This window comes from Lipophrys pholis (assembly GCF_963383615.2).
Source record: "Lipophrys pholis genome assembly, chromosome: 2".
Lineage (NCBI taxonomy): Eukaryota > Metazoa > Chordata > Actinopteri > Blenniiformes > Blenniidae > Lipophrys > Lipophrys pholis.
This window is the reverse complement of record NC_137636.1, coordinates 22,443,685-22,468,684: the sequence shown is the minus strand read 5'-3', so window position 1 is coordinate 22,468,684 and position 25,000 is coordinate 22,443,685. Positions and strand designations below refer to the sequence as shown.

The following is a 25,000-nucleotide window of genomic DNA, read 5'->3' as shown; positions in this document are numbered from 1 at the left end:
AACTCTGCTCCAATCTGATCTCAGAGCCTTTGTTCTGGCATGTTCCATTACGCCGCCGTGACACCAGTAAAGGCAGAGGGGAGACGAGCTGGTCTCAGATCAGATACAGCTGAATTATACATGTATTTCTCTTTTTTTCTACCTCCCCCTTCTCTGTGATATTCTTGTACCAGTACAGTCACAGCTCTGCGTTTGTCATGTTTCTGGGGTTTTTTTTGTGTTTTTTTTTTTTTTTTCCTGGGGTAAGAGGCAAGAGAAGAGGGCTGCATTGACAGTAGATAAAAAAAAAAGAGTTTGATGGCAGGATTTGGCAAAAAAAAAAGGAGAGGTGGTGGTGAATGTTTAATTCAAAGGTATTCTTTCGTGGTTTTTACTCTTGATGGGGATTGTGATCGTCAGTGGGGCTTAATGCCAGAAAAAGGAGGCTTGTCAACTCAGCAGGGGCTTGTGACACTTAATTCAAATTTAGATTCACAATCCTGCAAATACTCATCTTTAACTTATTATACCAAAAAAGTAAATACATGTAATCTGAGTCATTTCTCAGTCTTGTTAGAAACATACCAACAAATCTATTTATTTGTTTATCTCTTTTTAATCAACTGATCTTTATATATTTAGTTTTAAATCCTATATTATGATATTTTACTGGGTTTTTAACAGATTGTAGGGCAGAGCTTCACCTACATTTTAGGATTGTTTTTGTTAAAATACGCATTTATTAATGTTGGTTTTTTTCCGCCTTATATCATGAGTGTGAGACACATTATAGTTCAGCCTAATTTCATCTTGAGTGGACCGGACGGGTAAAATAGTTCCAAAATAACCTTTAAATGTGAAATGTATTGTTTTTCTTTGTTGTGACACGGAGTATTCGTGGAGAAAATGTCTATATTTATACAACTGCTAAGCAATGACTACATAAACCCAATTTTAAATTCAAACTTTTGGTCCAAAAAACAGTGAAATACAGGTAATATCTGTTAAGTTTGGAGATATCCTGTCACACGTTTCACTTCTTTTATCCTTTTCATTATAATAATTACTAGTGTTACCGTCCACTTACTTCTTTTCATCCTAATTTCTTCAGAAAAAGAAAAAAAACACACACACACAAGGCATTCCCAGGCCCTCAGGTTTATTCTGCTCTATGTGAAGCTCTCCGGAATCCCCACTGGGAAGCCCCCCCACGCGGTCTGAAAACCGCTGTGTTAAACGTAACCTAACGCCCCTCTTGTGATCCTTTTTCAGTGTTAAAGTCTGTTTTCCCGCTAAAATAAAACAGCCTTCACATGCATGAATATTAAACTGACTTAAATTGGTGGTTCCCAACCTGAGGTCTGCTGCTCGTTTGAGGCGTCACCAGAGACGTCAGGTTGGACTCGAGGCTTGGACTGTTGTCAGGGCGCTGACATAAGATTGACACGCTAAAAAGACATTTTTGTTCAAGTCAAAATGCAAAACATTAGTAGTGTTTCGGTGCTCGGAGACACTGAAAATACAAGTTTTTAAAAAATCGCATTCCAATGTGAAACTTCTTGAAAACACCCCCGACTCAGTCTCCGTGGAAATGAGGAAAACACAATTTTTCTAAAGAGTTGCTCCTCCGCATGCTCACCACGGCAGTAGTAACTCGTTCTTCTGCACATGCTCAGTAGCTGGACAATCAGAACAACGTTTCATGTGTCATGACTCCCGGTCTATATTCTCCTGGACTTGGTACTTTTATAGTTGACAGTCGTAACAATTTACAAATGTCCGTGTACTCCTCTTGTAATGTTTATACCGTACTGTTCTCTGCTGCGTGTGTGTGGGTGTGTGTTGTAATGTTTATACCGTACTGTTCTCTGCTGCGTGTGTGTGGGTGTGTGTGTGTGGTTTCATTACAAAAACAAACAACAGCTCCAACTAGTGGCCTGGCATGCTAACTACATCATTTTCAGATTTTCTTTAGTTTTTGTCTAAACAAATATTGTTTTCAAAACGTTGCTTTGTAAACGCAAAGAGATGTGTTTTCACTTGAAACGTTGTCATATAAATGGGGCCTGACAGATGTTGAAAACACATTGGTGCTGTTGATTCCCTCCGGGGAGAAAAGGTAAAGAATTGCCGCCTTAAACGTCGTCTCCCGCCGTGAATCTTTGCATTAAAGAGAAGGGAAAGAAAATCAATACTCAAAGGAGGATAGTTACAGCTGGGTGTCAACAGGCGAACCCAGACCCCCCCTACCCCCCTCCTCCTATTTCCTCCCCTCCTGCTGTGAACGATGATGCTTAATATACAGTGTGACCTTCAAAATGTCATAAATGTGTTGTGCAATAAAGTGTCAATATTTGTGGTTATATGGAGCAGGATGACTTTTACAGTAATTGGAACGGCCGCATTAAAGCTACAGATCAGTCGACTGATTAAAGACATGCAGAGCCGGACACTCGCACGCCTTACACACGTTCTGTCGACATGAAAATCAAAAGAAACGCAGCCAAAGTTCTGTTTTACCTTTCTTTGTACTCTGTGTGTGTGTGTGTGTGTGTGTGTGTGTGTGTGTGTGTGTGTGTGTGTGTGTGTGTGTGTGTGTGTGTGTGTGTGTGTGTGTGTGTGTGTGTGTGTGTGTGTGTGTGTGTGGGGAAATGTGTGAAGCCCATTTATTATTGAAGGGCTGTTATATGCCAGGAGAGCACACTCTCATCCTCTCAGTAGTGTGTCTTCTTCTTACAGGAGCACTATTAACCCTGACACACAAGGACATGTCTGTCTCGGTGTGTGTGTGTGTGTGTGTGTGTGTGTGTGTGTGTGTGTGTGTGTGTGTGTGTGTGTGTGTGTGTGTGTGTGTGTGATCTGGTGTTTGTCCTGCTTCTAATCTGTGTTTTGGATTTTTTAATTTTAGCCCCATCTGGGGTGGGCAGGTGGGCCAGTGTCTGTTACACGATGCGCCGACTCTTTGCCAAAAAGGGATCTGTACAGTAGACCACTCAAAATATGTTTATGAGGAGGCGACTATGGCTACAGTATGGTGCCGTCCTGGACCGAGTGCTGGGGGAATTGGTTTCCCTTTTTTTTTTTTCGATGGGAGGGGTGTTGTTTTCATTGAATTATTTCCCTGTTTAGAGGACGACATTTAATTGTATTCAATGGAAAAAACACAATAACAATGTGATAGATGGATACATACATACATACATACATACATACATACATACATACATACATACATACATACATACATACATACATACATACATAGGTACGTACATATAATCCGGGCCGACAAATCACCAAGCAAATGTAAAAAGAAAATAAAAATAAAAAAAAAGAAGAAATCATTGTTTTCTTTAAAATTTTTACAAATTTCTTAAGAGCAGCGGAGACAACACAAGGCCGAGACATGGTGATACTGCCATGAAAGCTAGAAAACTGCTATTAGCCTCAAAGCCATGCTTCCAGGGGGAGTTTGTAAAATTACCCATAATGCAACAGCGACAGGAGAGGTTTTTTGACTGTATTTTGTCCCAGGAGCCTTTCATTAAAACTGGCTTTAAGTTGACATTCTAGTAATTGTTTGGTTTTGCTAAAGTACAAACATTGTCATCATGTATACTCTGCATCACTAGAAAGAACATTTTTGAATTTAAAGGTTATGATGGCACTATGTTTCTGTTCAAGATGATATTATGGCTGTATGCGGCCCCTGAACTGAAATATGTTTGACACCCCTGTCTTTAAATATAAAAGGAAAAGCGTCCTCTTGATAGCTAGATTTTATCCTGATGAAGCTCTCAGAAGGTGGGAGTAATGTTACACCAGCCTAAATATACTAATTTATATGAGGATATATGGCAGATGAATAGTCTTAATAATATAATACCGGAATAACACAAGAAATTCCTTTTATTGTCAATTTTTTTGGTCAAGATCGTTCCAGTTTTTTCGAGAAATTGAAGTTAACATAATGTAACACTGCCATTTCTATTTCAACGACCTGAATCAGTTCAATTGAAATCCAGTTCCTGTCTTTAAAACCTGCCTCCTCTGCTTCTTTCCTCTCTTCACAGTCGTTTACAGTAGCGATCCAATGAAAGCCGCCGCAGCCCCGGCTGGTATTTAGTGTTGAGTGCATTGTATGGGCGGATTCACATTTAGGTTCGCCTTTCAGTTTCCAGTTGTGATGATAAACAAGCCTTCAGCCTGATAGCAGCACTGCTGTGGATGGAGTTGTGTGTTTAGTGTCAGCGTGGTGGAAGAGGACTTGCTGACTTGGGTCTTTCCATTCTGTAAAACCTTATTTGACTCGCTCCCCCCTCCTGACAGACGAGGGTGGAACTGGGCGGGGAGTGACAGAAAAGAAAAAGAGAAAAAGATTAGGCTACTGTTAAAAAATAAATAAATACAGCGTTCTTCATTGTGCACCACGGGTTGGTTCTTTTCTTTCTTTCCACCCCCCCAACAGTCTATTCTCCTACACGCATACCAAATGTGGGCAGATTAGAAAATAAATCACTTTTTTTCTTACTTTTCTCTACATTTGTGCACATTCCTCCCTTTCATCCATCCACCCGTCCATCTATTCCGCCCATCCATCCATCCATCCATCCATCCATCCATCCATCCATCTAGAATCAACAAACATTTGGTTTGTTTTTTTGGTTTTATTAACTATTTCTAAAAATGTAATTCACAAAGTACAATTTTGGCACAATACAGTTAATAATGTGAAAATGTCATGCAATGGAAACATGTCTGGTGCAGTTTAATACCTTCATTTCTATCATTCAATGAAGGCATTAAAGTGTTTTTTCCATTGATTTAATGCCTTTGAATAAAAGCCAAAAGCCATGAAAGTGAGAACATGGTTCGAATATACAAATGTTACCTCCACCAACTGCTTTTTGAACTGTTTGCACTTCTTGTCAATGTTCTGGTTTATAGCTTGTTTTTGATGCAAACGTGTCTTTTTTTGCTTATTTAGTCTTTTTGTAGTCAGATTTTCTCGTGACATATTACCACCAATAATACGCAAAGGCGTGAAAACAAGAGTGACGCATAAACCGAAGGTCTCTTCAGTTTTTTCTGCATTTTCATTTCAGCAAAAAAAACTTTTGTTTACATGGCAATGTTTTGAATAAAATGTTTGTTTCCACGGAAACTGCAAAAATGCCATAAAAACTATGTAGTGCGTTTTAGACCATGAGTTGGTGCTCGCACATGTAGAAGAACTTTTTTCTTCGGCCATGGTGTGCATAACCAGGAGCAACGTTTCAACGTTTTTAAAGTTGTGTTTTCAGTGGCTTCGAGCACCGTCATGTAAATGTGGTGAGAAACATCCTGTTGTGTTGAAGGTGATCATGTAAACTCCACAGAGAAATCTTGTCATCAATCTCAGATCCATGTTAATGTGCTAAAAGTTGAATATGAAAATGGATACTGTTGTCGGTAAAATTGCAGAATTTAACACTCTGATTTGGCACTCGTCCCGTAAAGAAATATAACCTTATTCAATGTTGAGTTCTGTAAATCCGCAGTGACTGTTTGGCAGCGTACAGGTTGGCGTTAAACCTCCGGCACAGCGACGTCCATCAAACGCTCCCACTGCTCGCACAGATATTTTCAATTTTAAAGTTTCACTCCAGGTGTGTGTCGCATCTTCTCTTTCCTCCGGCGATGTGAACTTACAAGGTGTTCCTCAGGCCTCTGAACGCCACGCATCACAGGCTCTTAACCATCAGCAGAGCCGGCAATCTGCCGGTGACGCCCTCACCTCAGATTATGCTGCTGTCAACACATTCTCGGGTCGTTGTCACTCATCTTCAGACTCGTGTTCGGAGGAGGCGATTGTGTTGATAACAGGCCGCTGTTGCACTAAACTGCGCATCATCGTTTTCTTTTTTTTTTTTTCCTTCTTCTTTTTTTTTTCGGGGCGTGCAGAGAGGAAGTGGTGCGGAGGGGCTGGGTCAAAACCGTTATCACCCTATCATATCTCTGACAGCTACCTGTCAAAATTGGGTCGCTAGAAGAGATGCAAGGATATCCTGCGATGCTGACAAAGCCGAATCCACCTCTCTTTCTCTCTTTTTTTTCTTCTTTCCGTCTGTCTGCCTTAGTTTGCATTGTTAATTTTTTTACTGCAATCCGGCGTAATAGGAATGATGATGATAGCAAGGATAAAAAAAGCAGAAGAAAAAAAAAAAACACACAGTGGGGGCAGAGCGGGGAGGAGGCGGGGGTGTGTGTCTCAGAACCGGGGTGTTTCTAAAGAAACTGAAAAGCTTATGAACTGTCAGCGTTCTGTCAGGGAGGAAAATAGTGAGGCCCGTGAACTCGTTTGATGTGTTTGACTTTGCACGGCGTTCGCACATTTGAGCGAGGGGGGGACGGGGGGGGGGAGAAAAAAAAAAAAGGAGGGACAATGAGAGACAGACAGCGGACAAAAAAGAGAAAAGAGAAAGTGTTGTGTTGTGATGTGTGGAGGGCTGGTTTGACGTGGCACTCAACACACCTTCCGTTTGTCTCTCCCTCCTTTGCAGATGTCGGGGAGGACTTGGGGAAGGCGGCGGGAAGCGGCGCTCCGCCGCCCCTGTCCCAGCAGCACCGCGAGCGGGGCGGCCTCGCCTCGTCCTCCAAGGACTGCCCCTACTGCGGCAAGACCTTCCGCACCTCCCACCATCTCAAAGTCCACCTGCGCATACACACAGGTCAGTATGTCCGCCCGCGCTTCCCCCGGCCAACACACGGACGGCCTGCTTTCTCCTCGGTAATTAAACATTTATCGTGCCTCGTGCAAAATTCACTTCCCTCCTTGTACTGACATTTCTTCTGGGGCCAGACTGACATATTGGCTTATGAATGTTGGCCTAATCACATATTGGAGTCGATCTGCCTTTGATATGATGGATAGGATGCAGATGAATTGATTGCATATTAGTTTTGTCAATGAGTGGCGTGCGCTACAGACTGAAAATGAAGAAAGAAAGAAATCGACAAGCCCAAGTACCTCCAGTTCAAAATTAAGAGCACAGATGGTCACACTTTCCAAATCACAGCGTCACAATGTCCTGAAAATGAAGCCGTACCGTAAAAACCCAGTGATCCCAGTTCAACACTAACACACGCTGCAGTCCTCACCTAAGTCCTCATCCTGTTCACGCCGCTAAATATGAAACCTGACAAATATTGTCCGTGCGGTCTGACTCATCAGCTGTTTCAATGGACCGCTAGTCCTGCTCAGATGGACATCATATCGAGTCAGGAAGCCCATTCACATGTACCCCCCCCCCCAAAAAAAACAAAAAACAAAACAGTGTCCCTCATTTAGGCTTATGGCCATTGTTATTCTGTTTCTTTCCTACTCATCATTTCTTTGAGCTCTAATTAACACAACAAGGGTTCAGTGTCCTCCGATGACATCACTCAGAGGACAATTTCACACTCTCTAACTCTCAATAACTTTCAAGGCAAAACAAAGGCGGCCTGTACACCATTCAGGGATATGCGTGAGATGCTGTGCCTCATAGATTGTGCTTTATTTTTTTCAGTCAAGCGTCCCAAACCCCTTTGAGCCAGGCGCTCTCAGCCCAAACATCTCCCCAACCTGGGGGCTCACACACACACTCACACACAGAGCTCTGTGATGTCCCCCGGTTGTTACTGGGAGGTGAATGCTGTAGTCAGAGTAATGATGTGGACTGTGGACAGTGGCCAGGGTTCTAACCCTTCTGCGAGGTATGAACGCCCCACTGACTATCCAGGTTAAAGTCACAATGAGACTTTGCAGAGGACACCTCAAAACAAGGACACCCGCTTACACTCGCTGGGCAAATCCCCTTTTGTCAGTTCATCTCGGAGGGAGGTCGCGTTTCTCAACTGGAGGAAGAACCATCATATCCGGACATATTACCATTGAAGGGCCTTGCCACATGTAGATTTACAAATAATATGACTGCTTTATACAGTCTAAAGCTTGTATATCAGCAGTTTAATAAGCTCTAGGTCCCATATTATGTTCTTAAATAGGGGTTTGCAATTTGTTTGACCAAAAGGGCTGTTTTTGTCACTTTCCAACAAATCAAAATTTAGATGAGCTGCTAAACAAGTTTACCCTTGATGATGATGGTTGACACAGCTGTAAAACGTTTCTTATATATACTTTTGACATGTGAAGATATAAAATGTGACTTATTTGTGACGCATTTAGAAATTTCTTGTGGCCCCCAGTGGTCCCCATTTCTTGTGACTTTAGCTATTTTCCAAATTTTGTCATTTCAGTGGCATCTTTTTAAAAGCCCTTTTTTAGCCCAGAGTTAACAATCCTCGTTAAAAATGGCATTGTGTACGTCTATAAATTGAAAACAAGATGAAGTATTTATTTATGTATAATTTAGTAAAAGGGAGCCACTACTGAAGGATCAAGGAGCCAAATGAGCAGGTTGCAGGACTCCTTGTCTAAATATAGAGGCAACGTTTAAATATCCTTCCTCTAAAATGGCTTATCAAACTCCAAAGTTTAGGTTGAAGTCTTCTGCTGATCCGCCATTTACAGGTGGGAGACAGGCAACCTGATTTGATCTTCTCTAATGTTACTAAGATATCATGAGTTGATAGTGTTTCAGAAACGTTCTCCCTCGTTTCCACCGAGACAGAGCATTTTCAAAAAGTCCCACGTGACAATCCTGTGTTCTACTCTCAGTCAGTCCAGTGGTCACACACAAACAGTTTATTTGTTGCACAATAAAATCGCCTGAGCTGTCGCTTTCACTACTGCATGAAGAATCCACCTCATTATCGCATCCCGGGGTGATCCCACCTAAATCTGAGTGGTGATCGGACCGGTTTGTTGTTTTTAAACACGACTACACCCTCTTCAAGCCATAAACACTTGATTCCCATAAACGCTTTGATTCATCTTCAAACATTGTAAAAGTGTAATACATTGGTGAACCCAACAAAAGCACGTGACCAAAACAATAAAAATCCCCTTTTCTGTATTTCAGTCAAACATTCCGTCGATTCGTATCTTTTCTATTTACTCCTCAAAGAAGTGGTTCTTGACTGACATCAAGCAGAAATGAACTCCAACCAAGAACCAAAAAGAATTGTATTTTTCACCCCCCCACAAATATTTCACCTTCAATCGGGCCAAATAGGAAAAGCTAATTGCAGCATGATGTTATGCTACCTGGAGTTGCCCCCCCCCCCCCCCCCCCCATGTTCAACAGTCCACATCAGGCTCCTCTCAGGCTCCCTGGCCACCTTACAGTGACTGCAGACGCTTTCCAGAGGGCATCTGTTATCTGCTGGAGAGAGTTATGTCTGCTGAGAGCGTCGGGCTATAGTAAGGATCCCCACGAGGGTCATATTTTATCATGGAGGAAGTGGAAACCTCAACCCAGGCCTGTAGTCAGGGAGGGGAGTAATGAATTACAAATACTCACGCCACTGAAAATAAGTGGTTTTTTTAGTGGAACGTGCACTTTTATAACTTATTTTCTCACATATGCACCATGTACAATTTACTTCAACAATGTCAATTAATGTCGCTTTGTAGCCAATAAGTTCATTACTCAAACTGAGAAATGTTACATTTGTTTAGCATCGTGAAATCCATATATACTTTGACTGCCTGAGAAATGTGCTTCTAACACCTATATTTTGTATGAATTGAATCGAACGTCTGTTATTGATATTGAAATAACAAATCCAACAGTGTAAAGATAACCAATACTCGATGGAATGTTTTTTCATACAAAAAGCTGCACATATTTCTTGATTTTATTTGAACTGGTAGCAGTTTAATTTAGCTCACAGTTTCAGTTTCTTGCCACCGACTTGTTTTGTATGAATCGTAACTTCGTTCACACAGTACTGGACCACGATTCGGTCCAAAGGTGAAAACTCAGACTTGTGTGTGGTGCTCCGTACGCAGAGTCAAAAGTGGAAAACGGTAAGCAGGGATGTTGTCCTTTGCAGAGGAATGTATCTTTGGAAGTGGGCCTATCTAAGCACAGCTTTAGTGTCGTCTACACGTGGGGAGAGCGGCGGAAAGAAAAGCTTGATGCATCCCCAACATGTGGCCTTTAAATCATTCCTCTAACCTAATCATACCAGCTCCGCTGTGACATCCTGATTACATCCACGAGATGACTTTTACAGTGGCTAAAGATCCTCTCTGTGCTCTGGTGACAATGCAGGCAGAATTCACAGATGACAGCCGGAGCTCTCCTTCATCCTAATGCAATGTGAGTGACACAATGGAGTTGCTTACCGAGCCGGCCGAGGCGGGCATTGTGTGACGCACCGCCGCCGAGATTAATGAGCGCCTAACGCCGGCTTGAAAGGAATGAAGTGAATTTAAATTTCTCCCAAAAGTTAAAGAGCTAATGTTACAGTATTAATTTCCTCTTGAACAGTGAGTGGGAAAATATCCATTAGCAAAATTAACCACAGTTTTCTAGGTAGCTAACATTGTGCGGCTGTGGCACTACAGTGTGGGGCCAGAGCTAATGAACACACTGCAGAGGGTGATATTTCATTATACAAATTAATGCTCACATTTTAATGGGAAAGTCACATAATGAATCTAGGCTTCAGTGACAGCAATTAGAGGCCCAGATTGTCCCCTTCTGGACAAGGCACTATTTAGCAGTAAGCAGCTGTGTGTAAAAAATAAAAAGGTCCTCGCTCTTGACAATAGCCACACATAACTTCAGGCGGGGCCGCGTAGCCAGCAAGAGTCTCAGCTCACCTTTAAATGAGGAAGAGAGGAGGGAGGGAGGGAGGGAGGGAGGGAGAGAGGATGAGAAAGAGGGGAGGCAGGACTTGCCCGTGTCACTTAACCTTAACCTAACCTTGTAATCAGGATGAATCAAGAGGGACCTGTGATCTCCCTCTCCATTCCTCTCCCTACCATTTCCCTCCCGGTGCGTCTTTTCAACACATTCCCTCCTCGCTCTCCTCCGTTTCTCTCACAGTATTGACGTCAAATGAAAGGATAAGAGCCTGTTATATCACACATACATCCCCAGACAAACCGAAAAACACGCTGATCCACCTGACGTCCAATGTCCCTCTCCAAAATGATTAAAACCAAATCAGGGAGATGAACTGCTGCAGTGCATTGTGGATAAATCCAGTCTAAAGACCGAGGCGTAACCTGTGGATGCCTTTAGAAAAGGCCTAAACTTTTGGCATTCAGCCTAAAAGTGTCTTAAAATGTTAGATTTGGAATGAATGACTGCACCTATCTTACTTTATTATTATTCTTTCAGATATCTGCTGCAGATCATGTAAAGTTTTGGTATAAAATCGATTACTTTCGGGCCCTTTTCTTGCTATTTTACATTTTACATTGTGTAATTTACTGTTAATATTATTCATTGAATGTATTGACATTAAATATACGTTCATGTTTATTATTGAAATTATTTTATCTCTCTTCATTCAGTTATTTCCTCCTTTTTTAAGGAGGAAAGCATGAAAAATAGCAAAGATTTACATTGCTCTAACACGTGTGCCTCAATAAAGCAGCACAGGCCACGTTTAAATAACATTTCTCAATACTTTAAAATAAGAATTATGTATAATAATCAATTAATATAGTCTTTATAACTATTAAAAAAACAATGATTGCAATGTGCATTGAAAAACTATACATATCACACATATTTTATTGTTGTTTCGATCAATTCTTTGACAAGCAATTTTTTACTGATCACATACTTTTGTATTATTTACAAAAAATTAAAAACATCCTTAATAAGACTTGTGGTGTGAACAGTATAAAGCTACAGTTTTCAATAAAAGAAAAAAAAAAGTGATCATGTGCACCGGATTTTACAAATCCTACTCAGACAGCCCTTGTTATTTCATGTATTCTGTCATTTTCAGCTATTTATTAATAATTTAGAAGAAAAAGAAAGTTACCAGATCTAGAAAGTTAAAGTATGACCACCAACATGTACAAGCTGCAGTATAATTGTCACAATAAACTTGAAAAAGCTTAAATAAAAAACCTTCATACCTACATCTTAATGTTGGGTTCGCAGCTACAAATAATCCTTAAGTCCAATAAACAGACAGCTCTCGACACATTTGTCTATTTGTTCATTCACCGTGCATCTATGCTGTATTTTGAGGGGATTGAACTGTTGCTGCGCTTCAAGCAATCTCAAGTCACCAGTAACGTCAAGCACATTTCCACCTTTTCGTCCAAATGGAAATTTATGCCCGCAGTATGTCATATCTATTAAGGCCTTTTTAATTGCCCCTCTGTACAGGTTTGGGGTATTTTTTTTTGCACTTGCTTCAATGACTTGGAAGTGCTAACATACTGCAGGAGGCACAGATCAGGTTTCCCAACCAGGAGTCCAGGACCCTCTTAAGGCGGCCGTCGCAAAAACCAAAAAAAGAGGCCGGAGGCTTTTCCCGCTCCGAGAATGTCAAAATTAGACTTCCACATGTTCAGGAATCAGAGATCTAAGATGTTTTATCCATCTATCCTTCACCTTTGTCAGGGTCAAAACGTCGAGCAAAGTGAAGATGGGCAGAAGAAAAAAAAGTTTCCATCTTTCTATTTTTAACTCCCATGTAGCAATTTCCTGGTTATGTGGCGGCAGTGATCTGTCTTGTGGCTGGGAGGTTGTGCTGTTTGCGCTGATATCAATTAAAAGTGGATTAACGGGTACATAATGACCTTTAGCAGTAAATTGTGTGTAATGTTGCAAGGCAGGATACAGTATATTCCCCAGATGTCACACCAGGCCCCTGACGTATGATGGAGCAGATGTCTTAGCCAGTCCAAATGGCCCTCTAAGACACAAACACACACACATGCACGCACGCACGGAGGCTGACACGCATGCATAAACATGTGTTCACACACATTCCAAATGGCACACACACACACACACACACACACACACACACACACACACACACACACACACGCACACCCGTACATAAACACAAGGAGATGCAAAAATGCACGTGTCGTCTGTCTTTCTGGCTCCAGATATTTAAACGCTCAGTTTTAATGGAAAAGCGGCATGAAGTGATCACCCTCCGAGGGCATCGGTATTTATTTTTCAGTTCGCCTTCCTGTGTAAACACCAAAGGACGGTGTCAAACATACATCAGTCTGTGCTTTTCATTCTCATTTCAGATATGTAAATGGTACATTAATCTTTATTTCCCCCCTCTTATCCCTCCTTCATGAGCATTAACAACCTCTTATAAGGAAAGAAAAGACGGAGGACGAAGGGGGGGGGGAGAAAAAAAACATATCTGATCAGTCTAATTTCTGTCTAATTTGGCTCCTAGAATATCATTTTGTCCAGTTAGAGGAATTGAGAATGATCATTTGCATCAGGGACGTTTCCTTATTAAATCAGCACTGAGCCTCTGTTCAGCAGCTCACAGGAGAAGCACTTATTGGGTTAAAAGCTCATCTCGTATGGTTTATTTTAAATATACTCTATACTTCACAGCCACTCCGGCGTAAGAGAAAAGATATCAAATCACTGTCTCTCTGTCTATCGCCGGGGTTATCTGGATCTCTGCATGCTCTCTTTCCCCCCCCCCGTCTTCTTTTACTCTCTTCTCTCTTCGGCATTTCCACCTTCAATTTTCTTTTGTATAGCCTCCTATTCTTCCCTCTGCATGTATCAATATTCTATTGAGTTGGTGTTTGTGGCCCTTTATTTGAGAACTCTGCAGTAGGTCTGCAGATCGCAGAGTCTTTTTCTGGAATGGTGCCCTCTAAATAATGATAAATTACTTGAGCAGTATGCCATTTGCTAATTATATCCATGATTTACTACACAGCCCGACTTAAATCATTCAAACCAGCCTTGCGTAACAATGCCTTTTTTTTTTTTCCACCTCTTTATAAAATGGTTTCCATGTGTATAATCTAAACATTTTACTGGCATATATTGTATATATAGAATGTGCATACAAAACACCACCAATCCAGCAGTAGCCCCCCTCGCTTTTCACACAATCCCTCTGAAAGAAGAATTCCACTCCAGGAACTTTTTATATGTGTATGTATTAAAAAAAAAGAATCAAGCTTAGCATTTTTCCCCTCTCTGCTCATTGTTTAATGAATCCAAATCTGGCTCCCACTCCAAGCCTATTATAATTGCTCGCAGGATGTGTTCTATTTCAACATAAGTATCATTCCAATGGAAGATCCACTTCTGGCAGAATAACGCTGGTGTTTTACCATTATCAAGAATATTCATGAATATGGATGTGCAGCATAAATAAACATATGCAAATGTTACACAACAGATTCACCCCTCTTTTATCATATTATAAATCACTTTGATCTGTGTATCCTGTAGTGAATCATATTGTTCTTTATCGTAGGGCTCCGTTGCAACAAGCATGTGGCTCACATATGTCGCCAGTGTGTTTCTTTTTCCTGAGTTTTAGCGTCGGAGTGCATCGCGGCATGCTCCACTGTGAGTGCGGCGGTAGTTGATATTACGCGGCGGCTGATTTATGCTCCTCAAGATAAACTGCAAATAGGGAATGTCCGAGGAGTTGCACTCCCATCGCACAGGCGATGACAGCGAACAAGGCCAGAACAGAGGCAGCGATGACCCCGCGGTGCGCACACGCACACACACACACACGCACACACACACACACACACACACACACACACACACACACACACACACACACACACACACACACACACACACACACACACACACACACACACACACACACAGGCACAGATACACAGGAACACGCACCCAGACCCGGCCGCACCCTTGGCTCTCCGTGCACGACACAGATAGCATCGAGACAGTGTTGTTGTCAGCTGAAAATATTATCTCTTGTAGTGGACTGAAAGCACCATATGGTGAAATGTTTTTATGGTGTTGATATGAGTGATGGCTCACTTGGCGGAGCTGGATCGACCCACATTCAGATGCCTACTCCACATCCCGACTGGCATCACGGCACACGCACACACACACACACACACACACACACACACACACACACACACACACACACACACACACACACACACACACACACACACACACACACACACACACACACACACACACACACACACACACACACACACACACACACACGTATCAAGTGGAGCCCAGCCGCTGACTGGCAAAGGAAAGACATGAAATTGTCGGTTGGATTCACAATCTTGTTCATTAACACCGTGTGTTGTAGTTTATTTTATTCTCTACTTTATGTTTTTTTTTTGTCTTGGCTGCTCAACACTTCCTCCAGTTTACTTTTTTTTTCTTTCTTTTTTTTTTTTGAGGGGGGATTTAAATTGCCTGAACTGTGATACCAGCTCAAAGTGAAAATATCCTCTTCTAGATAGTGGTTAATGAAATGCATATCTTTTTTGTGAGTTCATTTGACCTAATTTTCTTTGTTCGGGGAGGTTACATGACCCTAGGGTCCACACTCCCTGCTCCAATAAATAGATTTTGATATCTCGTCAATGTAATAAGCAGGTTAATTATTCGCTGTTTTCTTTGTCTTTTCCCTTCTGTTTCTCTCTCTTTCTTGGCCTCTCAGGGGAGAAACCCTACCGGTGCCCTCATTGTGACTATGCTGGCACCCAGTCTGCCAGTTTGAAGTACCACCTGGAGCGCCACCACCGCGAGCGTCAGAATGGATCCACTCCGTCAGGCCCGTCCTCCGCTCACACTCCTTCTTCTGACCACAAGGATGATCACGGGAAGTCGGGTGGCGGCGTCTTCGCCCGACCTGATGTACTCCGTAATGTTTTCAAGGGCATGCCTCCCAACCTTGACTTCAGGGCAGGCCCCTTGCTGCCGCACCAGTGGGCGTCGCCCAGCATGATGTCCTCACACGACCGCGAGCGCGGGGATCGCCGTTTTGACTCCGCCCCATCAGCTGACAGCATGAAGACAGCAGACGGACCGTCTCCCATGGTTTCGGCAGCGGCTGATGGCGCCGCCAGCTTTTCCGATCTGAGCAGGGCTTACCAAAGCATGATGGGAAATGGCGTCCACTTTCAAGGTTCTCTCCAGGCCTTCATGGACAGTTTTGTCCTCAACTCAATGAAAAAAGATCTGAAGGACAACCAGAGTCCAGTCCAGCTCCAGGCCCAGCGCTACCACGATAACGGCGAACCCAAAGCCAAGCGGGCGGTCACAGGAGACCCGGACAGAGAGGACAAGGCCGAAGCCAAACCAACCTCCGAACCTGGAAAACCGGGAGGCCAGTACGAACCCCTTGATCTGTCTGTATCGGTTCGGCCTGAATCTGCCTCGGGATCTCTTCCCGGTTCCTCAGTCACCATTCATGACAACGTGGCGTGGCATGGCTGCCTCTTCTGCTCCTTCTCCACTTCCTCTTTGGAGCTCATGGCTCTGCACCTTCAAGCCAACCACCTGGGAAAAGCCCAGCTGCAGCGGGCAGAACCAGGAAAAGAGCTTCAGCAGGAGGGTTCTCCCACCACCTCTGCCATCCTCTCCTCCAACATCAAGAACTCCGGTGTAGCCAATGACAGAGATGGAGATAGAGATGGAGACAAAAACCAGACCGGCTGGAACAACCACATGGACCAGCCGTACAACCCATTCCAGAGCGACTTCTACAGGAGGTTCGGTGGCCTGTACGATGGCTCTCCAAGGGCCAATCAGGCTCTTCAGGGGTATATAGACCAAGCGGAGCAGAGCCTGGATCTACAAAGCCAGGGCTTTCCAGGAGCAGTGGAGGAGGACCAAATCATTGAAAGGAGCATCTGCGCAGATGCTGAAGGCGTCAACGGTGGATCAGATGAAGAAACTGCTAAAGCTGTGGGTCACAGTAACAGCGAGACCCCCTCAACCACCCCCAAGAGACAACAACAACAGAATCACTCTGAAGATGAGGAAGAGGAGGGAGGAGTGGCCGGAGACGAAGTGGAAAAAGATGATGATGGACCAGTGGACATGGAGAGAGAGGAAGGAGGAAGTCCAGGTTCAGACCACCTCCAGAATCACCCAAAACCGCTCCTGGATGACTCCTCTTTGCCTCTCAGGAGCAGCGCTGCATTGGCAGCGTCGTCCTCCTCTGCCATGACACCACTTCCTCTGGTTCCCCAACCACAGAGCCAGACTTTGGAGAAGCAGTGGCAGCAGGGCCTCGGCCTCCTCTCGCCCAGAGGTCCACCGGGACTGTTGAAGGCCGAGCAGCAGACCCACCTGGAGCAGCAGATGAACATGCTCTCCGTACTCCGAGCCTACAGCAACGACAACCTCCCCACGTTCAACGGCCTGGGCGGCGGCGCAGGTGGAGCCAACCCTGGGGGTATGAAGAGGTCCGATGCATCCGGTGAGTGTGTTTAACCTCTACTGCATCTAAAGCAAACACACACACACACACACACACACACAAACACACACACCGTCACAGACTACCACATCAGCAGTAACCTGCTCACCTAAACTCAGAAGAAATGAAACGCAAATTTAATTTCCCCAACCAGTACACACACATAAACATGGAGCACACAAGACAAACACATATACGTTTTTTGCCATTCTGCCTGACACCCACAAAGGAATCCCAGACACTTACTGAATGTCTTGAGATTGGCTCTGAAGTGATTTCAGCCTTATTTCAAGCAAGTTTAGAAGCTATCAGCCTGGCGACTAGCAACAGATTAATCTTTATTACACGTTTATATTACTGGGTGTGCAGTGCCTCCCTCCCACTCCCCAGCATTGGGGGAATAACCCTGGATGAGTCAGAGCAGGACCTCAGCTCCCAGTGCCATCTCCTCCACATGTCTCTTAACTATCTTAGCTCTCATAAAGCCGGTTCCCAAAAGCCCATTACTTTATAAGACTCGTCGATCTATGACCCTGTGAAAAATGAACTGTCAACTTTCATGATTCTGCTAAGGTTATAGCTGCTCCTTGAGACTGAAGAAGGAAGTATTTTCCTCCGCTCCTTTTTTTTTCTTTTTTTTACAATGCTCTTTTGCTATTTGGAGACGTCTGCTCGCTGCCGAGTGTCTCAACGGGAAAAAAAATGTAAAGCCAAATGTTGGTTTGTACACAATGACCGAGCCAGCAGTCTCATCTCTAGTGGTGTTCACTAAAAGCCTATCAGTGGTTAATTCTTCAAATTGAAAATTTAATAGGAGAGATAATATTTTTTTTCCCCCCTTTGTTACCACATAGATGCAATTTACCTACAGAACGTAAAGCTCACCGGGCACATAAAAGCCCAGCAATCTGACAAAATACAAGACATAACAAGGCTTCCCATGCAATACCACTGATGAGTCATAACTTTATGATCGCTAACAGGTAAAGTGAACAAGACAGATCATTGCACCGGTTTGGGAATGGAAAATACCAGGCAACTAGGGGAGATTTTCTCTCCAAAGTTCACGTTGAAACAAATAGTGGAAAATTGACTTTGGTGCTTGTATCTATCAAAAATGGTCCAGGGAAGAAAAAGCTGGAGCAAATTGGACGAGCAAAGCTTATGGACGTGGTCTGATGAATTTGACCCTTCATATCATCTTGGTGCCAGACAGCTCGGCACATATTCATGTATTAATGTAATGAATGAATCTATCTACCTTGTATAAACAGCTGATGCACATTTAGTTGGATTTCAGTGTACTGATTGCAGTATAGTCTGTTGACAAACTGTGGTTCTGGTTACATTTAGTGACAAATTCAAGCACATTTAACCTTTTTTTTATACATAGTTGCACAAAAATTACTTGAAATGACATAGACGGTATGTCAACGAAAGCAAAATATAAATCAGTCGATGCTTTAAAGTAGACATGAGTCACTTTCAACAAATAAAGCCATTGTTGGTTTCACAGGCTATAAGGGGAACAAAGCACTTTTATACTCATTTGAACCTTATTTTACCTCTAAATAGTTCTAAAAAGGTTCTTGGCCACAGTTTAGCCTCCTGTGAGTGAGGATGATATTTTAATGGCCCTCGCTATAATGAAAGTTAAAGGAACAGCATCTAAGATTTAAGTTATGCAGGTTTTGTTCATTAGGTGGCAGTAGTGAGTTCACTGCTCCTCGAAGTTTCAGCGGTTTTTCCATTGATACTATCAGTGTCTGCTTTCAGCGCACAGATGTTTGCAATACTGTAATTATAACTCTTAAACTTTTTTTATTCAACAATATCGCATAGTGCACATTTAACATCTTTGTAAAAGAGCTTCAGTGTTTTAGTCTTGCTAAATTTTACATTTAAACAATACATGTTTTTTTGTAGAAGACCAAGGTGGAGCCTCATGTTCTTTTGAGTATTTAAAACATCTTCAGAAACAACAATGAAAGTTTGAAGATCTTATCTGCAACAATAATGATACCTATGGCCAAAATGAATACACTGATGCACAGTGTGTGTGTGTGTGTGTGTGTGTGTGTGTGTGTGTGTGTGTGTGTGTGTGTGTGTGTGTGTGTGTGTGTGTGTCTGTGTGTGTTTCTGCAAAAATTGATGAAGTTTGAGTATGAAGCGGCACAAAATGCCAACAGCATTTCAAAAGTTTAGTATGAGAGTAAATTCCCTCTCGCTGTTGTTAATACAAGTCGTGCTTCATGTGCTCCACTTGCGTGGTGAGATGAGAAATAATAGACACACTTGTTTCCTAGTAAAATGCACTATTATAGTCCCTTCTTTATGTGTCCACTTGTAAAACCCTTGTGCTGCTGGTGGTGGTGGCGATGGTGGTCGAGGGGTGCGCGGATGTAAGGGGGGGTCATTGGCAGCCTGAAGAGCAAGAGCCACACATTCCACTGTTATTGGGTGGGTGGGAGACGGTGGGGGTGGCAAAGACGTCCGCAAAAACTCAATTCAGACCTGGGCGAAATGTGATTATCTGGAGTGGGTTTGCATTAGGTTTGTATGCAAATACAGCATAAATCATTAATATCGAAATTCTCCCCTGAATCTGCGGGAGCTGTTGTAGGGCACGCGTTGCACGTCTGGAGTGGCCGTCTCTTCATTAGTATGCCCGGAGGAAGGAGGAGAAAAAAACAGGGGGGGGGTACAATGTGCATGAATCTGCTTGCACTCTGACACAGAGCGGCTACACACACATATAAAGATCGGACCTGCGCCACCTACTCACGCGCCGTCTGTAGTATTAAACCACACCTTTCGTAAACCGGCCCAGGAATTGGATTTATCAATAAATGTCATTAACGGCAGCCCCGAGGTCTCCGTGATCAGACGAGGTATCTGGTTACTGAGGTACAGTACACTGTGTAAAGATTGATATGAACCCGCGCCATTTGCTGTACTGTAGATGTGCTTAACACAATCAATACTTGGCTGCAGTGGAGACCTATCTATAGCCATGCATTATCAAACATGAAGTATTACATTATTCAAACAGTGCTGTACATGCCACGGCCGCTCGCGAACATCGCTCCTCACGTTGTATTACTTACATTACCTCAACCCCCGCCCGTCCCCCACCTTCCCACCCCCTCCTTCATTTAATATATTAAATGCTAGACTGGGACTTGGGAAGGTTGAGATTGACACGCCGGAGAGGAAGTGTTGATAGAAGTGTTGGATGAGCAGGTCGAGGATCCCAGAGAAGAAGATGGCCGAGCTCTTATCCTCTCACGAGAAGTAGGCGACCGAAACGGTGCAGAGCTAGCGCAGGGAAAGAATACAATATACTCTCGGTTTACGAGTGCTTTAACATCGTGGCCCCGGTAAGTGTTGTAGTTTGTGTTTATTTCTGGTGAAAAACTCTCAGGAAGTCACCTCCTGCACACACGTCGACACGAGTCTGTCAAGAGTGGAAATATCAGCTGTGAGTGTACTCGAAGTTCAAGAGACGATCCTGATCCCATCTCCGCGATCTCACACCTTCACATTCAGTTTGTGGTACAATATCTCAACACTGTACTTAAAAGTAATCAGTCATTTATTAATTGCAATACACTGTAGAAATAATCTTTATGTTTACTTTTATTCTTGAGTTTAAGAAACAGTGACCTCTAGTGGAGATATCTGGAATTACATGTAGCACATCAATGAAATAATTAATGGTTTTACCACAGAAACAGTTTTAACAACGAAGAGCTTTGAGATAAACTTAAATAACTTGTCTATTTTTTTTAACCAGCCTCTTTAAAGCGCTTATATTTCATTTGTGAATCAAATCTTTTCAGCTGATTTTCAACCTCAAGTTAAACTTGCATCCATTTCTTGAAAATATTGTGTAATCACTTTATTTGCAAAGCCAGAAATAGTACTTTGAGGTAAACGAGTCATTATTGGCTCAAGTTATTTTCTCAACCTGCAGCTACAACCTGATAATGAAATCAGCAGTCGCTGATGTGAAATGTTGATTGCTGGTTGATATGTACTGCTCGTTCTCACCATCATCACATTTTCTACAAAGTTGTACATGAAATCAATGAGTAGAGGTAAAACACTGACACCAGGTTGGACTAAAAACTGATCATTTAAAACACATTTGGAGCACCACATGTAACAAACTACCAATATGTGTCTTTGTGTTTGTCCAAAGAGGTTCTGAAATTGTTACATGTATTGCTCGTTTTCGAAAATCCAAACTAAAATTCGGAAAGAAAAATAAGTGTTACAGTCATTCTCCTCAGTCTAAAAAAAACGTCTTTCTGCTATACGATGTCTGTTAGCTGTTCAGATCTGCGTCCTAAGTTACTGCTAATCTTAATAAACCAGTGTGACGTCTTAAAGAAACAGGACACATTTGACCCTTTCCTGGACCTAATTTGGCCCATGAGTCACATGGTTCTCAATCCCTGCTTTAGCGCAATTTAAGACACATTCAAATGGATCCACAAGATTTGAGGAAAACGTACATGAAGAAAACACGTTTCCTAAAATGTCAGAATGTTTTAATTAAAGGAAAAACGAGTCTCATATTGGTAATAACTTCTGCTTCACAGATATTTTCTATAAACGCAAAACTTTTATTGTGTTTTTGGTGAAAATGCAACTTTTTGAAAACCGCTCTCAAGGCGGAGCTTTTCAAACAGGGTTTGTCTCTGTGTAAACCGGGGGAAACGCAACTTTTCTGAAACGCTGCTACTTTGCATGCACACCACGCCCTTAGTGACTTGTAGTTGTGCACATGCTCAGTAGCTGGACAAGAAGAACAATGTTTTCCTCCAGAGTGTCATGACTCCCAGTCCATCTTCTCCTGGGACTTGGTAGTTTTATAGTTGACAGTCACTGTAATAACAATCCATCTTGGTCGTCTGTCCATATGAATGTCCGTGTTCTCCCATTGTTAATGTTTGGAGTGGATTGTTCTCTGCAGCATGTGTGTGTGGTTTCATTAAAAAACCAAACCGCAGCACCCAACTTGTGGCCTGCGTTGGAAAATACATCGTTTTTTTCAAAATGTTGCTGTGAATGAGTGAAACTTTTCTGAAACGCGATGCTTTTTCACTTGAATCATTGTCATGTGAACAAGGCCTGGATATCGACTTTGGTGTGATCGATTTACGCAACTGCAGCTCGGAAATTTGTGGAAATAAGCTGTAATGGCTTAGTTTTTATGTATTGGTACATTCTAGGTACAGAAGGGCTCTCTTTTATGGAAAGTACATTTTAAAGATTTTTTTTTCTGGTAGAGTAACTTTAATTTCTTCAAATGAGGATCGCCCTTTAAAAAATCTGTGACGTTGAGTCACTCTGACTGAGATATGAGATGTCATAAAGAATAATAATTGACACAGTCGACTTTTCCCCCTTTTGTGCTCGTTTTTTCGATTTCGGAAAATACAAAAGAAAATAATAATCTTTCCACACTCCATCCACAAATGGAAATAATGAGTGAAGAAAGACTTGATTTGTGCTTTCGCCCCATGTCTCCTGGCTGCCATGCCTCTGACCTTCCCTGCCCTGCGTTTGGACCATGCCTCTAATTGAGTGCGTGTGGTTTTGTGAGCTGCCACAGGTGAAAGTAGTTTCTGATCTTAAAACTCTGCCTTTTTTAACTTGTGAATCTGAGTGTCGGCGCCTCATTAGAAGATTGTGTGTGAAGTGTACAGAGTGAGAGCGGAGGGACGCAAACATTCCAACACATGTACACAGTGTAGCGTAGGCCACTGTTAAAAAAAAAAAAAAAAAAAAAAAGCAGGCTGGAGTGTATGTATGTTTGTGTGAGCGTGTGTGTGTAACAGGTTCTGTAAAACACTGATGGTAATTAAAGACATATGGTGGGATTGGTGGACTCGCTGTGAAGCGCAGATGTAGTGGATCACAGTTGGCATTACTGGTGTAATTTTCATTTTCTCTGGTTTAAGTGGAAGAAAGGTAGGCAATAACACACACACACACACACACACACACACACACACACACACACACACACACACACACACACACACACACACACACGCAGCTACATGCCAGCGTCTGGTGACACAGATACATTTACCAAAATTGTTTGTTTGTATATGTGCACACACAGAAATCACTCACCAGTAATAATCACAGTTGAATCAAAGTAGAAGTTAAAGCCTCTTGTTTCCCCGCCTGCTCACAGGAACATGGATAAAAGCTCTGCGTTAAATTCCTTCAAATTTCGGCGCGCTCCAAAGGCTCTTTAGCTTGTTTGAGCAGATCAAAGACGACAGCACATCATGGAGGAAAATGTTCGGGATCACTTGCCAAGCTTTGTTTTTTATTTTATTGGAAGGTCTTGATCTTACTATGTTTAGTGCACCAAGAAAACTGCGCTACATAAATAAAAGTGAAAGATGAAGAGTACGTTATCTGCTGCGCCATGCTCCCTGTTACTCTAAATAGACGTACCACTGGTATAGTGTTAGCACTTGATTCGATAAGACGTCGCGCCACATTCATATTCCTCTTTGTCTTTTTTTTTTTCTTTGACAGTTTTATATAATTATGTAGCCTTATAAATACCTGCCCTTGTATTTAATTAAACTATCATTGATTGCTCTTAATTACATGTGTTTATGCAGGCTTTTTAATATGAAGGATATCATATAAATCTACTTTTTTTAGGGAAATCAAATATGTTAAAGAAAACATAAAACAAGAATAGATTTTTTAAAATTAACACGAGAAGACAGAAGTTCTTATTTAGCTGCAGAAACTACACAAGTAGTGCTCGGTTTGGTCATTAGAGGCGTATTTGGGGCATTTTTGCAGCAGACGGGTTAAAATGAGTTTTTGTGTGGATACAAAAAGTTACTTGTTGACAAATCGTATAACGTGGATCTAACTCGACTTCCTGCTCAGGTAACATCCCTTTTTACATCCGCGTGTTGTTTCTTATGGAAGCCTTCACTCTTGTATTCTTTCACACTTTGATAATCAAAACAAATTGCCAAAAGGATTTTCCTCGGAACCCAAAACGTTCTAGTTGGGGGAATTCCCACTTCCCACTAAGAAACATTCACATGACTTTAAGAAGTCGTGTTCACAAAAATCTGAAATGATCCATAATGTTGCTACGAGTGCGAGAATGATAACTAAAGTTACCAAACTATTTAGACTGGGCGATGAATAGTCACTATAGTCACCGAAACATTTTAGATTCAACTATTTAAAATCATGCTAAAACACAAAAATCACAATATTATATTTCATATATATTATGTAATTCCACTTCTTACCACAAGGTGTTGCAGTGATATATAACGTATACATTACAATATTTAAGCAAACTACCTTTAAATTGGACATTGTCACATACATGTTATCCTGAATGAAACAAAACTCATGAACCGGGAATGAGTACAGCTTGGATGCAACATTGGCTCAGTGCTGCCACCCACTGCACAAAAGTGCCATTACGTGAATATCATATATTGTGCCGTTAGATTAAGACAATAACACCGACCATTGTCAGTGATGAAGTCTTTGCTCCTGGAAACAATCAAATGTCCCACTTTCCCTAATGTCAAAGTTCCCAGTTTGTCCAATAAAAGTATTTGGCAATTGTCAAAAAAATAAAAAATTAGGGGTGCTATTT

At 42.2% G+C, this 25,000-nt stretch overlaps 1 protein-coding gene across 1 annotated transcript in view; it reads left to right on the top strand.

The window, feature by feature from the left end:
* Positions 1-25,000, top strand: part of znf536 (zinc finger protein 536) — a gene marked incomplete at its 3' end in the record, with an annotated part of 112,741 nt that overhangs the window by 42,669 nt on the left and 45,072 nt on the right. The window contains exons 3-4 of the mRNA XM_080493415.1: positions 6,522-6,689; positions 15,562-17,328. Of these exons, the coding sequence (XP_080349541.1) occupies positions 6,522-6,689; positions 15,562-17,328 (1,935 nt within the window). The remainder of the gene's footprint in view (positions 1-6,521; positions 6,690-15,561; positions 17,329-25,000) is intronic.